This window comes from Helianthus annuus, chromosome 14, assembly GCF_002127325.2.
Source record: "Helianthus annuus cultivar XRQ/B chromosome 14, HanXRQr2.0-SUNRISE, whole genome shotgun sequence".
In the NCBI taxonomy this organism is placed as follows: domain Eukaryota; kingdom Viridiplantae; phylum Streptophyta; class Magnoliopsida; order Asterales; family Asteraceae; genus Helianthus; species Helianthus annuus.
Window position 1 is genome coordinate 94,417,510 of NC_035446.2, and position 15,243 is coordinate 94,432,752.

At 37.6% G+C, this 15,243-nt stretch overlaps 1 protein-coding gene across 12 annotated transcripts in view; it reads right to left on the minus strand.

Annotated features, from left to right (window-relative positions):
* Positions 1 to 15,243, minus strand: part of LOC110908699 — a 35,024-nt gene that overhangs the window by 4,897 nt on the left and 14,884 nt on the right. For all 12 annotated transcript variants that reach the window (XM_022153670.2, XM_022153669.2, XM_035982578.1 and 9 more), the window contains 2 exons: positions 11,756 to 12,592; positions 10,437 to 11,423 (listed from right to left, as the gene is read on the minus strand). In XM_022153670.2, the coding sequence (XP_022009362.1) occupies positions 10,437 to 11,423; positions 11,756 to 12,592 (1,824 nt within the window). The remainder of the gene's footprint in view (positions 1 to 10,436; positions 11,424 to 11,755; positions 12,593 to 15,243) is intronic.

Below are 15,243 nucleotides of genomic sequence, written 5' to 3' on the forward strand. Positions count from 1 at the left end.
GGATAAATTCTGCAAGTATCACCGGCCTTATTGACGGTGTAGCCTTGCAATGTCAATTGATCCATGCTCAAAACGTTCCGGTCTAACTCCGGAGAATAAAAAACGCTTTGTATTCTCATTGTTTCATTGCCCGTTTTAATTTCAACAGACCCAACCCCTCGTGTGAATAAGAAATTGTTTCCCCCAGATTGTGTGTCAACCCCGACAATGTGTTTAATACGTTTAAACACATTTAGGTTTCCGACAATGTGGTGTGTAAATACAGAACTAACGTACCAAATATCGCTCCATAGCCCTCCTTAGGTACCGACAACGATCATCTCCTCCTGATGATCACAGATTTCTCCTTCTTGTTTCTGTATTCCCGTATTCACTGCATGTCGAATCAATTGGGTTGCCTCGTCTGTTTCCTTCTTCTGACATGAATAAATCTGGTGCCCCGGTTGGTGACAGTAATAACATGTTCTCACTCGAGGGATTCGCTTGTCTTTGCCGTTCATCTCGTCTGTGCAGTGTTGGCATGGCAACAAAGTGGAAGTGGATTTGATTTCGGTCTTCTTCTTCCCCATTGATGCTCTGATACCACTATGTTGGGGATCAGAATTTACATTGGCAGCGGATTCATGACATGTGGTTGGGTCTTTGTTTGTGAGTGATCTGAATTGGATTTCCATAGTGCAGAATAATGAATGAAAGCAATGAATATCGAAAACAAAGAATAATGGACAATTCTAGATGAATTTGAATGACTTGATAACCGGTTCATGTTGCCGGAAATCAGATATAAATACATAAGTTTTGGCGGTTGATTTTGGCGGGTAACTGCTCCGGCAGTTATTCGAAATCCTCACCCGCTTATCATACCGGAAATTAAATAAGCTATCATTCTAAATATCCGAATACATATCATACATATCATATCTACTTATAAGTTTGATTAAATACATATAAAACGTAATAAAGTTTAATAATTCTAACATCTTGTATGCACCGGTCTGTGCGCCGTTTCACACAACACAGGAGATTAAACTCGCAGGTTTGCGCCACTCAGGTGTGCACACGCCAAGTCATCCGAGAGCCTATACGAACGCGCCATATGCAGCTCACTTCGTATGCCACGTGCGCGCTACGTGGAAGTTGCCACGCAGACCAGACAACTGCCTGGTCATACACCATTTGTACCTGCGCGCCACCCACATGCCATGTCGTCCACCTAGGTAGACCCGCCACCTGGTCCACGTAGCCTCTGTACTGAATCACGCGCACGCGGTAAAATATACAAAGACGACTCTCAAGCGGATCATGGAGTTGCGAGCGTGCAAAGTGCGCCCATCGCCCATGCCATGCGTATGCACACGCACTTGTGCGGGTTAGTGTGCTCCGCAGTCTATACGTCTACACCGATGTGTGCTCACTTCATACACCGTGTACGCGCCACCTAGATGTCGCCACGCAAACCAAGCAACTGCCTGGTCATACACCATTCGTACCCCTACACTACCCGCCATGCCTTGTCATCTGCCTAGGCTGACCCACCACCTAGTCTACGCAGCCTCTATACTGAATCACGTGCACTCGGTCAAAAAATACAAAGGCGACTCTCAAGCGGCTCATCGCGTTGAGAGGGTGCAAAGTGCGCCAATCGCCCACGCCATGCGCTGCGAATGCGGGTTTGGGTGCCCTGCACTCTTCACGGCTACATTGATATGTGCTTCATGGAACAATAGGGAAGGAGAATTCCTACTTATGTACCACCTTAAGTTTCGTATCTCTTCCTTTGTCGGACAAGTTTCAGTTTTCCCATTTGCCATTTCACTTCAATATTTCAGCTTTCATTGTTTCAAACACCAAACTTTGAGCATCAATACCTCATTCATCTAAGCTCTGTTTTTGACGTGGTTTGGTTCATTGCGAAGCTCTCACACCATAGAACATAACCCACAATGATATATATATATATATATATATATATATATATATATATATATATATATATATACACATATATATATAGGGGAAGGTTCATTTGAGAAGAAATTTAATGTGAGAAGAAAAAGAAGAAAGTGCATATTAGTAAAATGCTATTTCATTTATAACTCATATTATTAATTTTCTCTTTTTAATTAATTAGTCAACAAATCATTAATTATCCTATATATAATCTACAAAACCTACAAATATCAAAATTTTCCTACATATACCCTACACATTATAGAATTTTATCCTACACAGTCGAAATTTATCCCACACACCTCGAAATATATCCTACACACCTCGTAATTTATCCTACACAACTAGTAATTTATTCTACACTTTAAATTAAGTTGTTTTTTTCATTTGAAAAAAGAATATATTTTGAAAAGGAGTTACAAATTTAATTTAGTTTGTTATTAAAGGGGAAGAATACACGTTAATGATTTATGTAAGTTTACCAATATACCGTTATATTAAAATTAAATACAAATATTAAATGAAGTAAAATGAAGCATTCTTATTGGTTGAAACTTCTTCTTTTTTCTTCTTACAAAAAAATTCTTCTCATTTGAACCTTTCACTATATATATATATGTGATAAGATTCCACTTAAAATGTATTTGAGAAAGAAAGGGAATCAAGTTAAAGATCACATGGGCAGTTGGCTTATGTTTTTGGGTCTGAGCTGGATCAACTGGGTCATGAAATTAGCAGGAAGCTCGAAAAGTGAGGAGGAGTTACTCTGCTTAATATTAGCAAGAAGATGGAACGGTGAGGAGTTATTCCTATGTCTTCTTTCAGGAGAAGTTACTAACATCATGGGTCTTTATAAAGAGGCTTTTTACTTTTGTATTCCTCATTCTTGTTTCTCATTTTGGGTTTTAAAAAGCGCACCTAGGCGCGAGGCGCCCTAAGGCGCAGCCTCTGGGGCTTTTTCGCTCAGCGCCTTGTGTAATTACAAGCGCTCAAAAAGCGCAAATTTTAGGGTTTTTTGGGGGGCTTTTTGGCCTGAGGCGCCCGCCTCATGTATGTGAGGTGTTTTACTGTAGAAAAATGTTGTACCTTGGGTTTTTTGATATGTACTTGTAAGTAAAATGGTATAAAAGCCTTATTTATAGCTATATTTTGGTTAAAGGAAGCTAAAAACCTATGGGATATGTATGAGATATAAAAAATTATATAAACATCTTGCGCCTCGGGTACGAAAAGCCCACCACTTTTGCGCTTTGCGCTTCGCGCCTCAATTTTAGACCTCTTCGCTTTCGGCGCCTCTCGGTTTAAAACCAATTTTTCATTATCAAAGTATTGTGTAATTGGAGACATTGACCCTCTCGAATCAAGTTGTTTACTTCAGTTCAAATAAAAGTTTCTTTCTTGAATTATAGATCTTATCATTTGGTTCCATTGTTGTGAAAGTCGAAGATGGTTCAAACCCGGAATAATTATGAGGACGTTGGATCCAACTCTGATCAGCTTAATTGGCGGCCATAGCTACTAAATTGGAAGCTATTGACACAATGAAGGAAGAAATTGCAACGTTAAAAACTGGAGAAAAATCAAAAGGGAGCTGTTATGATGAAGTAGAAAGTTCATGGAGGAATCGACAATCCTTCCGGCCCTATAACAAAATTGAATTTCCAAATTTCAGCACAAGGGATCCTCGTGGATGGGTGTTGAAGGCTGAAAATATTTCAAGTATTACCAAATAACTACCCGGTGAAGAGAGTGTTGAAATTGCCTTTGTGCATTTAGAGGGTGATGCGTTAGACTTGCCTCCTTGGCTCTTAGTGGACCAGTCATTTACGTTTTGGGAAGATTTGGTGCAAGAATTTACGAGGAACTTCGCTCCAGCCAAATTTCAAAATCCTGATGAATTTCTATGTAGCCTAAAACAAATTGGTTTAGTTCAAGAATACCAACAATAATTTGCAAAGAGACCTTCTCGAGTCTCTAATTGATTGTCTCTCGGGAGTCTACCTTAATTGGTTAAAGGAGCAATTGAAGGTGGATGTGAGAATTCATAAACCCCGAACTGGAGTGAATTTCAAGAATTGTCCTTTATCTTTATACCCAATTTCAGACAGCGTCCTTTACCTTTAAAATTGATGAGTTTTGTACTTTATGTTTCCAAATGCTGCACGATTTGTCCTTTTGCCTAACCCAATTAGTTTTTTTTTTTGTTAAATCTTGCCATATGCCTTGCACATAAGGGCAATTTTGTCATTTTACCTTTGCAGGGACTAATTGTGCAAATAACTTAAAAAAGGCTTAGTAAAATAATATATATATATATATATATACACACACACAAAAAAACCCTACTCTTTCATTCTCTCCCTCATTCTCACCTCTCCTTCTCTCCCACCACCTCCTGCCACCCTATGACCACTTGCACCTGCCACCTCCTTCTCTCTACTCTCTCTCTCTCTAGCACCACCACCTGCCACCACCACCCTCACACCAGCACTACCACCGTACGACCCTAGCACCACCCCCACACACCAACCGTCACCACGAAGAATCAACAATGACCTGTTCATCCATTACATGAAGGTTACTTTGACACAAACGATTCATATTCCAACTTCTCCACTGCTGATACAACGTCGTATCAATTTTCGGCCGATAGTGAGCATGTAGATAGTCCAGATCCGTACGGATTTGATTCAAATATGGATCCGGATCCGGATTAGACCTCTTCACTGTTCGATTCTACATCGGTTCCGACTCGAACGATGTTAGTCCAATTTACGGCGTTGGAGAATATGCTGACGAAATATTCGCTTCTGACGGACCGATGCTTCGAGCCGCATATTGATATTCGATAAGAAGGTTTTGCTCTTTGCGAGTGGCGGAGGTTATGGTTTCAGTTCTGATTTAGGCAAAATATGAATATTGATGTTATTGTACTTTGGTTAAGATTTATTTTATGTATTATTATGTTAAATTGATGAGATAGAACTCAATTAGGTTTAATTAGAACTGTGTTGACAAACTTGTTTTAGCTAGATTAGTACGGATTTGTGGTGCTCTGTTGGATGGTGGCAAGTGAGATAGTGGTGGATGGTGATGGTTGATGCTGGCGGTTGTTATTGGTGGTGGTGGAGAGAGATAGATAGAGAGAGAGAGAGAGGTAGACTTAATTTTTTTAAAATTATTTTTGTTTTATTTGTTAAAATATTTTTATATAAATGGTAAAAAGACTAAAGTACCCTTGGGTGATCTGATTTAACCAAAAAAATTAACTGGGTTAGGCCAAAAGGACAAATCGTGCAGCATTTGGAAACATGAAGTACAAAACTCATCAATTTTAAAAGTAAAGGACACCGCCTGAAATTGGTATAAAGATAAAGGACAAAACTTGAAATTCAATCTCCGAACTGTTTACAAAAGAATTGTGTCTTGCCCTAGAACTTGAATCCAAAGTTTTCTTTCCTCGGCCCATGAAGAGTTATTTCCATTCTAAGCCCACTGTAACTGACCATAAAACCACTACCACTAACTATATGACACTTTTAGCCCCTATACTATGTGATATGTGATACTTTTGATACTTTGTGAATCTAAAACTATGATTCTTGATACTTGAAAACTATGATTCTTGATACTTGATACTTGGAAACTATGATTCTTGATATTTGGAATCTAGATTCTTGACTCTTGATACTTTGGTGCTTGACTATTGAGGCTCGTGAAACTTGAAACTTGGTTGAACGAGGGACTGGAGTCTTGTCACTGGCGTAAACTATGGAAACTTTTGTGTTAATGGTATAATCTAGTTATGTGATACTATTACCCAATAATACGCAACGCAACGCTTAATCTAACTCGCAAAATGAATCAAAGACGGGAACGCGAAAAGGATGGGATTGACCGAATGACCATCCGATCGGATGGCCATTCGACCGAGCTGCCATCCGATCCGTGCGCACCGCCTTCAGTCACTCTGACACTATAAATAAGCCTGTCACATCATCATTCTCACTAATGTGATAGCCTCACTCAATCCAGACGCACGCACTCCTCTTTTCTTCCATTTCTCGGCGATTTCGGTACGTTTTACACTAGATTCTTATACAACTTTGATCTACACATCATTCTCTACATGATTCTTCTTTGAAATCTCACTTTTCGCCGTGAAATCTCTAAGATTTGAGCTCTTGAAGGTGATGTCATCATGGCGGTTTGTACCAACTGTTATGTGATGTCATTCTATTCAAGATCTAGCTCAGATCTAAGGAATTTCATATGTTTTACACTAAATCTAGACTTTTCGGCTAAAACTTGTGTTTATCTTCGTCTTTTCTTAAAACTTTTACCTAAAACAGTGAGATCTGGGTCTAAACAGACTATAGACTTGATGATTAGTCTGGAGTTGGTTTGGAGGAAGATTGTTGCCGGAGAAGATGACCGGAGTATGAATTCTGACATAAGCACCGTCACAAACGGACGACTGAACGGACTGGGGCGATTCCTATCTGAACAGATCGGTTGTACATTGATATGCTTACCGTTGTCTCAAAACATACCATGTCGTTTCTGTTTAAACAGAAACTTTACAAGGTTGTGAACGGGACAAGGACAACTCAATCGAATGGCAATCCGATCGGATAGCCATCCGATCGAACCGCCATCCGATCAGGTGACACTTGTCTCGTAACCTTGAGCATTTTGGGAACTTTGAATCTTTGATCGTCGAATGGCAACCCGATCGGATAGCCATCCGGTCAAAGTGACAATGGAATTTGGAACCTTTCAACACTTAGAATCTTTTTGAGACTTTGAATCTTTGAAAACTTGGAACTGTGGATCGAATGGCAATCCGATCGAATAGCCATCCGATCGAACAGCCATCCGATCGAACAGCCATCCGATCAAGGTAACTTGAGTTAACACTTGACTTGACCTTTTGAGAATCTCAACACTTGGATCGAACGACCATTCGATCGAATGGCCATCCGTATGGATGACCATCCGATCGGATGGCAATCCATCCCACACACTTATGTCACCTCGATCGAGTGGCAATCTGATCGGATAGCCATCCGATCAAACAGCCATCTGATCCAGTGACTGATCTGACACTTTGCTTGAATCTCGTTATTCTGCCTGACACTTATCTGTTGTAATCTAATCAGGCTAATTCTAAACGAGCTCCCTTTGATCCAATAACAGTTAACCTGTTAAGCAATCACTGTGAGTATACTCGATTCCTTTTTGCTTTAAACTTTGGGATGCAACATGTATTCTATTAAACTATGATACTTGAGACTTTTGGAAACTAAACTCTATCCTATGTGTTTGTGAAACTTGTGATTCTTGTATTCTATGTGCTATGTGGATGTTTAATCCAGGTTGTGTAGTTCCGCCTTAACAATAGTAGCGTTATAGGAGATGCACCTCCCCATTATTCTCGGGGGTATTGTTAGGATGATTCCTGTTTTCCTTGAGACTTGGGAAAACACTAAAGCATCGGGATACTTGGGCTATCACTTGTTGGACTGCGAACACTAGCATGGCTGAAACTATTTTCGTATCATTTACATATGGATATGAGTTGTTTTAATCTGTATGCTAGTATTCAAACTTATATACTCGCCGATACATTTTTGTACTGACTTTATTTTAATTCATGATGTAGGCTAATAGGATGCTAGGAATCGTGAAACAAGCTAGGATGGAACTTAGATACTCCACGTAGCTAAATCTAGAAACTTTAAAACAATGATTATGTTGGTTTTTGTTTGATATTATGTTTTGGTGGTTGATGTTGTTTTTAGACAATTGCATGAAATGAATCTAATTTATATTGGAACTACTTAGTGTTATGGATCCTCATGAGCAATTTGAACGCTTAGTGCTCGCACCCCGATGTTTCAGCCATCGGTTGGGGTGTGACGTCAGCGGTGCAGTCTTGGCCAATACCTTCGACAGTTAAAGAAGTGAGAGGTTTCCTCAGGCTTATGGGTTACTATAGGCATTTTGTTCGGAATTATGGGTTGATAGTGCGACCTCTAACAACCTTGACTAATAAAGATGGTTTCACGTGGTCGGAAGAAGCTTTACATGCTTTTACTGCCTTAAAACAGGCACTGATTTCCACACCTATTCTAAGGCTACCCGATTTTTCAAAGCCATTCGTCATTGAATGCGACGCTTCTTCCAACGGGTAGGGGTTATACTTACCTAAGAAGAGCATCTAGTGGGCTATTTCAGCAAAGAGTTCTCCCATTCTAACAACTTCAAATTAGCTTACAACCTGGAGCTGCTAGCCTTATGATTTCTCTATTGTTCACAAAACTGGTAAAGAAAATAAGGGCGCCGATGCATTGTCTCGTCGACCTCATTCTATTGAACTGTTAACATTGGTTATCCCCTACTGTGTTGAGGTGGCTGGAATTAAATCAACGCTATAACTAACCATATTACCAGCGAGATAATTAGCAAATTACAAGCCGATAGATCTTCTGATGTAGGTTATTCAATTGTCTATCAATTCTTATTTTACAAAGGTCGTTTGGTGATACAAGAAATCCCTTATATCAAACTTAAATTATTACAGTAGGCATAGGACACCCCAATCGAAGTTCACAGGGGAATTTTGAAGACTCTTAAACGCCTATCCACACATTTCTTTTGGTTAAGAATGAAACATGGGGTTTAAAATTTTGTGCAGCAATGTATGGTTTGTCATCAACGAAAATACCAATCTTTATCACTGGCGGGTTGGATTCAGTCTTTACCTATTCCAAACCAAGTTTGGGAAGATATCTCCATAGACTTCATTGTTGGGTTGCCACATTCGAGTCGTTATGATACTATTTTGGTGGTGGTTGATCGTCTTAGCAAATATGCTCATTTTTCTGCCTATCTCTTCCTTTTTCAGCCAAGGGGTAGTTGCACACTTTTGTAAGTTAATCAGTTGGTTGCATGGGGTTCCCCGTTCTATTATTTTTAATCGGGATGTGAAATTTCTTACCAATTTTTGGCAGGAGCTTTTTCACATGAGCCAAACTAATCTTCAAATGAGCACTAGATACCACCCCCAAACGGATGGGCAACCCAAAGTTTTGAACCGTTGCCTTGAAGCTTACTTGCGGTGTTTTGCGTAGTAATTTACCTTGGGCTGAGTATTCCTACAATACATGGTATCATACTTCAAATACTTCAACTAGTATGACAATTTTTTCCATTATGTATAGGAGGGAACCTCCTTTGTTCTCGTATGCAATGGGTGAGACTACTAACGCAAAATAGGAGGAGCAACTACTGGATAGAAACGAGATGCTAAGGCTCCTAAGAGACAATTGAAAGAAGGCTGGCACAGGACATGATGAAGAATCAGGCTAATCTCAAGCATTGGGAATTATCATTTCAGGCTGGATATTATATCTTTCTCAAAATTCATCCCTACCATCAACAGAGTTTGGCCAAACGCCGCTATGAGAAATTGTCCCCTAGATTGTTGGACCCTATCGTATTAAAAGGACCATCGGCCCAGTTGCTTATGAGCCAGAGCTTCCTCCTTCAGATGGAATTCATCTGATATTTCATGTGTCTATGCTCAAGCCAGCTCATGGTTCATTCTGATCTAATCCCGTCACTCTGTTGCCGATTACTAAAGACTAGGAGGTTGATTTGCTCCCACATTCTATTCTTTTTCATAGGTGGACTTCGGAGTCTGGCCTTCCGGTTCTGGGAGTATCGACTTCCTGGTGCAATCGTCTCATGGAGAAAGCCACATGGGAAACTTGTGACTTGGTAGCAGAGTAATTCCCAACATTCCGCCTTGAGGACAGGGCGTTTTACGAGAAGGGAAGTAATGATAAAATTCCACAAAAAAATGTATTCGAGAAGGAAAGGGAATCAGGTTAAAGATCACATGAGGCAGGAAATTAGCGGGAAGCTCGAAGAGTGGGGAGCAATTACTACGCCTATTATTAGCAAGAAGATGTAAGGGTGAGGAGTTGTTCCTATGCCTTCTTTCAAGAGAAGTTACTAAATGTCATGGGTCTTTATAAGTAGGCTTTTTTACTTTCATACTAGGCATTCTTGGCTTTCATTATCAAAGTATTGTGTACTTGGAGACATTGGCCCTCTTGAATCTGGTTGTTTACTTTAGTTCAAAAGAAGGTTTCCTGCTTGAATTATAGATCTTATTAGTTAACCTCATATTCCTATATATACTTAGAGTCCAAAATTAGGAAAAAACTCATTTCCTATATTTATGAAAATTCTATTTTCAAAAATATTCCAACATAGTTATCATAGTCATTAAAATCTTAATCCTATAAACAAACTGAATTCATGGTTTAAAGGTATGATATATAAATTCATATATTATGTGTGGTTTTGTGCATTTGATATTCAAGTTTGTGCTTTATGAATCTTAAACTAAAATGAGATAACTCCTATCGAGAATACGAAGAAAACTATTGTAATTTTATCAATCATCGACTTACTTGCAATTCTAGTGCCTTTTGAAGTTCCTTGATGACGACTTTCATGGTTGGACGCCTAGCTTGAGTTTCCGCCAAACATCGATATGCAACTTCAGAAAATGTGTTGAAAGAAGTTTGATTGGGTCCTCTATTTAATGTAAAATTACAATCAACATCTTCTTTAATCATTTTGGGATCCATCAATTCCTTTAATGTTCCCTCGTTGAAGCGCCGCCTTGCAATATGTGCAAGGCCTGTCTCATTTTTGGCAATGTAAATTGCGTCATAGGCCATACTCCCGGATAGGACCTCAAATAACACTACTCCAAATGAGTAAATATCAGATTCCCTTTTATACTTACCCGTTTCCAAATACTCTGGATCCATATAAACCATTGTCCCAGCGATATTTTGTGTATAGATAGTGCTAGCTTGCTGCATCAAAGGATGGAATGTTGAGAGCCCGAAGTCGGCAACCTTTGCATGCAAATTTGCATCTAATAAAATGTTATCACTCTTTATGTCTCGATGAATTATCCTAGGTTTTCCCTCCATGTCGGTGTGAATGTAATTAATTGCATGTGCAATTTCAAGGCAAATTTGTATTCTTTGAACCCAAGTAAGATTATTGTTTCTTAAATAATCACTAAGGCTTCCTTTAAAAGCATACTCATAAACAAGAATCATTTCATCATCTTCTCTAGAAAAGCCAAGAAGAGACACTATATTCGGATGCTTACAACTAGTAAGCAATTTAATTTCTGATAAAAATCCTTGTTTATCTTGCTCATCTTCTCTACGTAAAATACGTTTTATAGCTACAACTTTGTTTATCTTGGGAAGCTCATCTTTACACTTTCCTTCCATAGATGACAAACTTTGAATATCTAAAACATCAAGTTCAGCTTTGTACACTGTACCATACCCGCCAGAGCCAATAGAGTAGTCGTCATGGAAATAATTTGTGGCTCGCTTTATTTCGATTAGTGGGATCTTCAAAAAATCCACCTACAATATTATGTGTTAAGTGAGAAGGGGGGTATCGGAGCACGTACATCATTTGTGCAAATTAATAAGAAATATACTAGGATTGAGTATCTTTATAGACTTTTAAAAAAATCAACCAAAAAGTTTATTCCAAGTTTGGTTTATTGTAAATGGCCTTTATTTTGTTAAAAGAACATTAATTAATTTAGTTCAGTTATAAAACTTTACATTAGATGAACTTCAAACACACTAAAAGAAAATAATATGTAGTTAGATTATGTTGTATGTATTGTAGTGAAAAATCAAGTTTATTAACCATAATCACCTCAAACTAATTAAAAGAAAGTAATTACCTTCAAGTTGTTGAATGTTGTATCTTCATGTGGAGCGATTGAGTTTTGTTGAAGTTCCAACACATCCTCAAGTTCCTTAACAATCTTATCCATAGTTGGACGATGCACAAGTTGTCGATTCAAGCAATTATCAGTTATGTGTTTGAAGAGTGCCAACGATTGTGCGTTAGCTTGTTTCCTTAAATGAGGATCAATGAACTCATCTATCACTTCCTTAATAACATCATTTGTAATCATTGGTTTCCTCCCACAAAGGACTTCAAGCAACAACACACCAAATGAGTAAACGTCATATTCAGGTGTCATATAATTATCGGTGTTGAAATAGTGAGAGTAGAGAAGACGATGCTTCCAACTTTGAGGATATTTTGTGGAAAGTTCAAAACCATATATCTTGGGTTCCCAATCTTCATCTAAAAATATTTTAGAGCTATTGATGTCGCAATGTATGATATCATAATGGATGTAACTCAGTGCACGTGCTACACCTAAACATATTTTAAGTCTTTGAAGCCATGTGAGACTTGGATCAGTTAGATGTTGGTCAAGAGTTCCGTGAACTGCTTGCTCGTAAACGATGATCTTTTCATTACTCTCATCATTGTACCCCAATATTGAAATGATATTTTTATGTTTGAGACTCTTGACCATTGAAAACTCAGTCTGCAACTCGTCTCCTTGCCCATACCTACAATCTAACTTCCGTACCATAAAATTCTTCCAATTCTCATTCCAGAAGAGTTTACCTTTGTACACCTTTCCTAGTGCACCTTCCGTAATGAGATTTTCATCAGAAAAATCGTTGGTGGCAACTAATATCTCTTGAAGCCTGAATCTCTAAATAATTGCGAGGAAAGCAAAATTAGGGATATATATGAAGAAGGTAAATGATACTACTTTTTATTGTTTTAATAACAATAAATTAGCCAACCAGTGCAACTATAATTGTCTATTAAAATTTTCTATGATAGATCTCAAATTTTAGAGTAGGTTAATTTGCGGATAAAAAAAATCCAAAATTTTAATCGGTCTGGTCACTCAAAGTACCCAAATGATGTTTATGAAAATATATATTTTACGAAATTTATTTTTAAAGTATGTTAATCTCAGCAGCAACAAAAGAGTACATGCCAAATTTAATACAATAACAAAGAGAAATTATATATCCTCGTACAAATGATATTTGACCTGAATATATAATTGACCTATTAGAGCATTCACAATAGAGTTCTTATATTTATGTGTGTGAGTTGGTCATAATTTAAGGAATGGTTGTGAGCGGTTTTGAGTGGAGAAGAAAGAAAATGTTATTGTCCATCTATAAATATACGGAAACACTGTTCACACCTTATAAAGATTTTAATATTTTTGAAAGTGGTTGTGAGTGAAGGAAAAAGAAAATATAATGATAAAGGTATAAAAAATATTAGTTAATTGAAAAGTAGAGAGAAAAGATAGTGATTATTAATGTAATTATATGGATAGAGAAAAGGAATTCAATGTGAATGCTCTTATACGCTCTCACATTCTCATGGATTCATATCATTACGATGTGGTTAGGTTGGGGGTGTGGTTTAAAGCCCTTAGGGGCTTTATAGTGCCACATCAGAGCCACGTATGCAACCCATAAGCGAGTGGCTTTATCGTTAACTTCACGGTATGGTTAAAAGCCCCTTTAAAGCCCCCATGTTAAATAAAATACAAAAATCAAAAATAAGGAGAAAAAATTGATTGGCTGAAAATAATGGGTCCCACCTACAGTTGCTATTAGCGCTCGTTACTGGGATGAAGCCCTCTCAATGGCACCCCCCCTGGCGCCCACGGGGTGGCTATGGGGCGCTAAAGGGCGCTATTCTTGTTGATTTGGCCAGGGGCGGTATATCACACCCCCTAGCCTTAATGCGTTAAAATATCGGATAACGGTACATAAATTTTTAATAGGGTTTTGCTATTTACACCCTACTCTGTCACATCATACCCTATATAACTCATTAATTATCACCTAAGATGTATAAAAACTTTACTAATTATTCATTAATGACTACCTAACTATTTGTTACTCAGTCATTAGCCTTTCTTAATTTATTTATTTTTGTTGTTGCGATTCTTATAAAAAATTAAAAGATAACTTTGAAACGTATTTCTTTTATAAAGTATTGCATTGAGTTACATTTGTGGGCCCTCGAGGGCAAAAGTGAAAGTGCACTAATTTTAACGTTATTTTACTAATTTCGTGAAAATAACGAAAAAAGCAAGGGATGGTTAATCATGCATCATGTGGTGGCATTGATAGCCGAAAGACTTGGGGGTATATGCACTAATCAGCCTTTGTCCCAATTGCTGACATGTCTTATGTCCAAGGCTTGATGCGAAACTACTATCCAGTCGGTGTCTCACCGGAAGCAGTCTCCCTATTCCTACGGTGTAGAGCTAAGGTTGTCTACATCTTACCCTCATTAGACCCCACCCTACCTTAGCTTTACTATTTGTGAGATTTACTGAGTATGATGATGATGATGATTTGAGTTACATAAAATATAAAACATAAAGACTTTATTGTTTAAAAAATAACAATTACGTGTTAAAATATATTTATAAAGGAATAATGGATTTTAATAATCCTAACTATTAGCAGTTGGCCGGCAACGGTCCCAAGTTCAAAAATAACCACTGGTGGTCCCACCTTTTCATATATTGTAAACCAATGGACTTTTACTAAACCGAAAAAGACAAGGGGACAAAAAGAAATTAAGGTTCTATTAGTAAAGGTCCATTAGTTTACAATATATGAAAAAGGTAGGACCACCACTAGTTATTTTTGAAGTTGGGACTGTTGTCTGCCAGTAGCTAATAGTTTGGATTATTAAAATCCATTATTCCATTTATATAAAAGACCAATATGAACACAAAAAAAATACAACAAAAAGGTTTAACAATAAAACCATGTAAAATACAAGGGTTATTGGATTTTAATAATCCTAAGTTTCACCAGTTGGCCGATAATAATCCCAACTTTAAAAATTCCTTGCAATAATCCCAACTTGTAAAAGTTTGGCCGCAATTGATCCTTTTCTAACATAGGTGCACTTAAATCAATTAAGGAGTCTCTAGGTGTAATTGAATCTATTGAGGAGACCAAATTCTTATATATTTGAAAAGGATCAATGGCGGCCAAACTTTTACAAGTTGGGATTATTGAAGGGAATTTTTAAAGTTAGGATTATTATCGACGACTAACTGTTAAAACTTAGGATTATTAAAATCCAATAACCCAAAATACAACAAAAAAGTTTAACAATAAAGCCATGTAACATTTTTTTTTTGTTTAAAATGTATAACAGAAACTTGTTTATTAACAATTAAACAAAAAAGATTTTAATTCTGAGAATTTAGTAAGTAAAATTGGTGAGCTCACAAAAACAAAACATGTAGCACCCAAATATGAATAATGCTAATTTGTTGCCTAACAAGATGTGAAATAAACTTTA